This window comes from Mangifera indica, chromosome 15 (genome assembly GCF_011075055.1).
Source record: "Mangifera indica cultivar Alphonso chromosome 15, CATAS_Mindica_2.1, whole genome shotgun sequence".
NCBI lineage: Eukaryota > Viridiplantae > Streptophyta > Magnoliopsida > Sapindales > Anacardiaceae > Mangifera > Mangifera indica.
The window spans coordinates 5,916,842-5,922,428 of NC_058151.1; the positions used below are offsets into that span (position 1 = coordinate 5,916,842).

Sequence of the window (5,587 nt, forward strand, 5' to 3'; positions counted from 1 at the left end):
TCTCACGTACATTACCAAATGTCACTCTTTAGGAAACTGTAATATAAACACTTAGTCCCAAAAAATTTTGTATTCTTGTCCCAAACAAGATCATTAATTATAGGGGCTAATAGTCATGCATGAATATGATTAGACTATATACCATCTCTTTTCTAATTAAAAGAGTACGACTGATTATATATACATAGTTGTAACATGCACCATTAGACTATTAGATGATCATATCATATACTTAATTGATGGTCTCTAGCAAACAAAGTTGCATAAATTAAAAACATGTGTTGTAAAACACCAATATGTGTTTTTAGGAATTGGAATAAGGTATTACATGCTTTTACGTGTCCTAAGACCCATAGAACATATTCCACATGCAAATCCAAGCATCACACAGTTGCCACATGCTAGAAAATAGGTTTCACGTGCCCAGAAGTGTCAAAAATAGTCTCACACACTGTCATGTGCTAAAGCACGGTCCTATGTGTCGAATGCATGTGAACATGCATACATGTTCACACATTATGGATGGGTCACATGCACCACCAAGGTCTAGGAAAGGACTCTTACATTCCACGCATTTTCACGTGCTAAAAGACCGTTGTTAACCAATGTTGACCGATTACGATTGATCAGTTAACTGATAATCAATCAAACTTTAACTATTGACCAATCAACTGCCCTAGGTGGGCATTGACCAATTCGGGTTCAACTCGATTTACCATGGGTTGACCCGTTAACCAAACGGGTTAGACAATCAAGTTTTTCCAACCTGATTGTAACCTGGATCGACATTATGAACCCTAATTTTGGGTTGGTTCAATTGGTTGTCTTTTGACCATCATTCGGTGATGAGACAATAAGGCTTTTGAAGCTCCTTCGACGATGAGTCTCCTTGTATAAACTTTCGATGCCAATGTCATTGGAATCCGATGAAACAACAAAGAACACGTCATGGTTTTGGTCTTTGAAACCAGCAATTCAAGCCATTTTTCAACACGATTTTCAATCCCTATCATGTAACACAATTCTAGGATATATTCTAACATGTTTCCAAGTATTAATTTCATGCAATTTGATCAAATTTAATTTGTGCCCAAAATTCGAATTTGAATAAATATTTATTCAAAAACGATAAATTTAAATTATGTAATTTATAGTATCCAGATTTTTATTCAAAGAATACATGACATATACGCAACCTATGCTCTGATACCAATATTAAAAAATTTAAGCATGCCATAAAAACATTTTCTGTGAAATTCTGTAAACATAACTACATACCCAGATTTCCATTTCTGTTTGAGTTATTGATTGGAATACGCTCAAAGGGTCTAACATGAGTCAATTTCTATGACCTCATTGTATTTCTCTATGTTTCCTATTGGCAGGGAGTAGAGAAGAAAAAATTTGCTTTCTTTAAAATATTAACTTTCTAGGGACACAGTTTTTGGATATATTTAGAACAATCTAATTGTCTTCCAACTACTCTCCAATTGCCTTTTGATAGTTTTTTTTGTCTCCAGATTAGGTCAACCCGTTATGGGTGGACCTGGACCCAATATTTTTGATATTTTTTAAGGAGGTAAAAGATAATTTGGGGAGATATATAGTACTTTTAGAAGAAGTTTGGTTCAAAGTAATCAAATATTACTTCGGGAATCATATTTATTACTTTTTAAGAACAAAAATACTTTTAATTTAAATTAATATAAGAATAAAAATATTTTAAAATACTCACATCTAATAATTTTTAAAGCATTTAAATAAAATAATATATTAATTTTCTTTTATTATATTCAATCCTACATACTAATTATTTATAACTATTAATTTTTATTAAATATAGTAATAATTTATATTCACTATTTTTTTAATTAATATATCTATGTGATAATTTTTTATTTTTAATAATAAAATATTATTTGAATAAAAAGCCTTTTATAGAAGTCAATAGATTTAAAACTTTAACAATTTTTAATATAACTTGTTAATCAAATACGATATGATATAAAAAATATTGGATTAGGATTAAATTTTTTTATACGATTTTAAATTAAATTGGATAGTATTAAGGTTTACATAAAATTAATATGATACGATCCTAATCAAATTGAATATTTTAAAAAAATATTATTTTAATAGAATTTATTAAAATAAACACTTTAAAAAGTAAAAATAATAAATAAATTTGAGTCAAATTAAATCAATTCAAATATTAAAAGGTTAAATTAGAGTTAAAAATTTTAATTTAAACCAATTTAAAATTGAAAGCTCTAACATAAAATATGAATTAATATAACATAAATACAATTTGATAACATAAACGTAATAAATAAGGTATGTGAACGTAGGGGTGATTTTGCTGGCCAAAAATAATTGTCCTCCAAGGGAACCCTTATCGACCAATGGTCATAAACAGTAACTCTGGTAAGAACCGTAAGATATGAACCAGATTCAAGAAAACAAAGGGAAGCAAAGATAACTTGATTGAGCCAAAGAAATACAAGATGAGTGGTTCATCCTCAGATGAATTTTCGGTGCTGGTATTGGCTTCAGATTTGGGAGTAGATGCGACTCCTTTTTTGTCAGAAATCCAAGAAGAACAAGACCCGGACGAACAGTGGCACGATTGCGCTCAGCACCTCTCTTCGGATGAAGACTTCTCAGATCTTGATTTCCTTCAATTCTTTTCCCTCCAAGGCTGTGATAAATCCGGAAACCGCATTTTCCGCATCGTCGGAAAATACTTTCCTGGTAACCAAACACCTCCTTTTGTCCTTTTTCTTTTATTCTTATTTTTGTAATCAATATAACAAACTTGTCACAGAGTAAAGTTGATGATGATATGTTTGACGGTTACTTCTTTCATTGTAAACTTTACATATTAATAAGTGTTAATTAGGGTTTTTGAATGGGGTAAATTTGTATTATTTTTCTTATACCGAAACCTCATTTTGATTAATTAAGGCTTTTGATTTGGGTAAATTTGCACTATTGTTTTGGTTAATTAGATATCTTAATGAGTTGATTGGTCCTATGATAATATACAGCTCCAGTTGTCAGTGGGGAACGGTTGAAGAAGTATGTATTCCACAAAATATGCTGTGAGTTGCCGGAGGGACCCTTTTGCATTGTATATATGCATAGTACTGTGCAAAAGGAGGACAATTACCCTGGCCTTACTATCTTGAGGTGGATTTATGAAGACCTTTCTTCAAATATCAAGGATAGGCTTCAAGTAATGTACTTCGTTCACCCTGGGTTGTGGTCGAGGCTTGCCTTTGCTACTCTTGGCCGATTCTTCTTAAGTGGGGGGTGAGTGGACATAATTCAAAGCTTAAATTTTACATATGATTTGAATTTGTGATTGCAACCCAAAGAGATTTTATTTTACTCTTTAACTTTGCAGCTTATATTGGAAAGTCAAGTATGTAAGCCGGCTTCAGTATCTTTGGAATGACATAAGGAAGGGAGAGGTTGAGATTCCTGAATTTGTGCAAAGTCATGATAATGTTCTTGAGCACAGACCATTGACTGATTATGGAATTGAACCTGATCGTCTTCATTTAACTGAGGCGCCTTCAATGGGTCCTTCATTTGGAAGGTATGAAGATAACTGGAAATTGAGGGACCTCTAGTATTTTTGCTATTATATAGAAAGTTGATTACTGATTAATGGGTCTGAACATTTTCTGTGGGTTTAGTCGTGGCAATATACCATATGCATTGTATAGAATAATCCTAATACCGTGTTGTGTCTAGCTCTCTGCTCTTGAGCAAAACTGCACAAGTAAATGTTGCAAAATCCTGTGATCCTTAAGTTACTCACATAACTGTTTTATGTATTCCTCTTCTAAGCTCTAGTTTGAGTGTTGTACTATAGTCATCCTTTTTCCCTGCTGCTGCTTTTACTTGCAGATTTCTTGAGTGCTTTTGTTTCTTGTGAATTTTACTCCCATGAGATGCTTCGTTGGTTTTGATATTAATATTCTGGTGGGATATACTCGATAGTACTTTGACAAGTAATCTAACTGTTTAGAAAATCAAATAATGAATGAGAATGATCAAAATAGGTAGCCTCTTTCAGCATATTAAAAGTATTGGCCATTATACATAACAATAAAACTATATGTATATATTTTTTGTGTATAATTTAGGTATACAGTTATGTGATTAAATGATTTTGAATTACGGATAAAATAATACATAATCATATGACAGTACATTATCTGTATATTTAAATTATATTTTAAAAATGTATATACTTAATATTGCTCTATATATAATTTGAAAACAAAGTTGCTTGACCAGATCCTGTTAAGGTTTTAATTTTTCAAGCTTATTTGTTTCTCCAAATTAATAGCAAATTTTTTGTGGTAAAATTCACTAAGGTTTAATTCATAGCACATCATGATCTTCTCTCGTAACTTCAAGAATGCCAAAATATTAATCAAAAGTTTCTGTCCAATCTTCGAGGGAGAAATGAGTTGCAGGAATTCGAAGAAAGGGACGGGACAGCGATGTGTTACTGCGAGACCAGGAACATCGGTCAATGTCAACGTTACTGACATTTTTTAAATAAATTATTATGATCTTTTGAAAAATCTAGAAATCTTATATCAATCTTGAAACCATTCAGATAATTGGGCATAGCTTTAATTTCATGTCAAATACATTATGTCGATGCGAATTCATTTCCAACAAGTATGCAAGATTAAGTGCTAGAAAATAACGATCATGGCGATTGGAATTGATAGGATAATTATGAATCCACCGAGTATGACTATAAATGGAAGTCATTGGATGAATGCAGGTGATTAAGTGGAAGAGAAAAATGCACAAAGAAAGCTCTTTAATGTAGTTTGACTCGCCCTTTATAAGCCTATATTCATGGTTATATTATTTATAACTTTAGGAAGAATCATAGCAAAGTATTGTAGTATAATAAGAGAATAATTGTTCTCTCGCAAGGTGTCCTTGCCTCTGCCTGATCATTTATATTTATAAGGCAAGAGGTAGAGTTACATGTAAATACAATATTAAAATATTTATAATATAAATATGAATTTAGAGATTTCTATTCTAATTATATAAAAACAAGATAATTATCTGAAACCAATTTGATAGGATATGATAGTTTTCTCTTATAGACATGAAATGAAATTAAAAAATAATCTCACATATGTTGAGAGGTTGCCAAATGAAGTTCTTTTTGTTGTTTTTGAGTGATGACATTTTTACCTGCATTCTAAGGTAATTTAGAGACAAGTTTTATATCTAGTCGCTAACTAAATAGCTTGTCACTGCCTGGTTACCTTTTGAGTTTCGTGTTTGTGAGTTTAGTCAAAGTGGAATTTTATTATATAACAATTTCCTCCATATTTCTTAAGTGTAAGTAGGACTTTAGAATTTTTTTACCTTTCTACACAGAGGGACAACACTTGTACCCTACATTTAATAAGTCATATGCTCATGTCAATCACAAATATCCATGTCTACGAGAATGTTTTAATGGGCAAGTTTTTTTGTGCATTGTCGGATGTATGACACATGTTATAGGTCTAACTCGGAAGTTAGGATTAGACTAGTT

General features: G+C 31.4%; 1 protein-coding gene across 1 annotated transcript; it reads left to right on the plus strand.

The window, feature by feature from the left end:
- The first annotated feature begins 2,350 nt into the window (after positions 1–2,350).
- Positions 2,351–3,860, plus strand: LOC123197301 (protein GDAP2 homolog). Its single transcript, XM_044611525.1, has 3 exons — positions 2,351–2,751; positions 3,048–3,312; positions 3,407–3,860. Exons 1-3 carry the CDS (start codon positions 2,505–2,507, stop codon positions 3,633–3,635), a joined length of 741 nt encoding a protein of 246 aa, XP_044467460.1. The 5' UTR covers positions 2,351–2,504; the 3' UTR covers positions 3,636–3,860.
- The last annotated feature ends 1,727 nt before the right edge of the window (positions 3,861–5,587 follow it).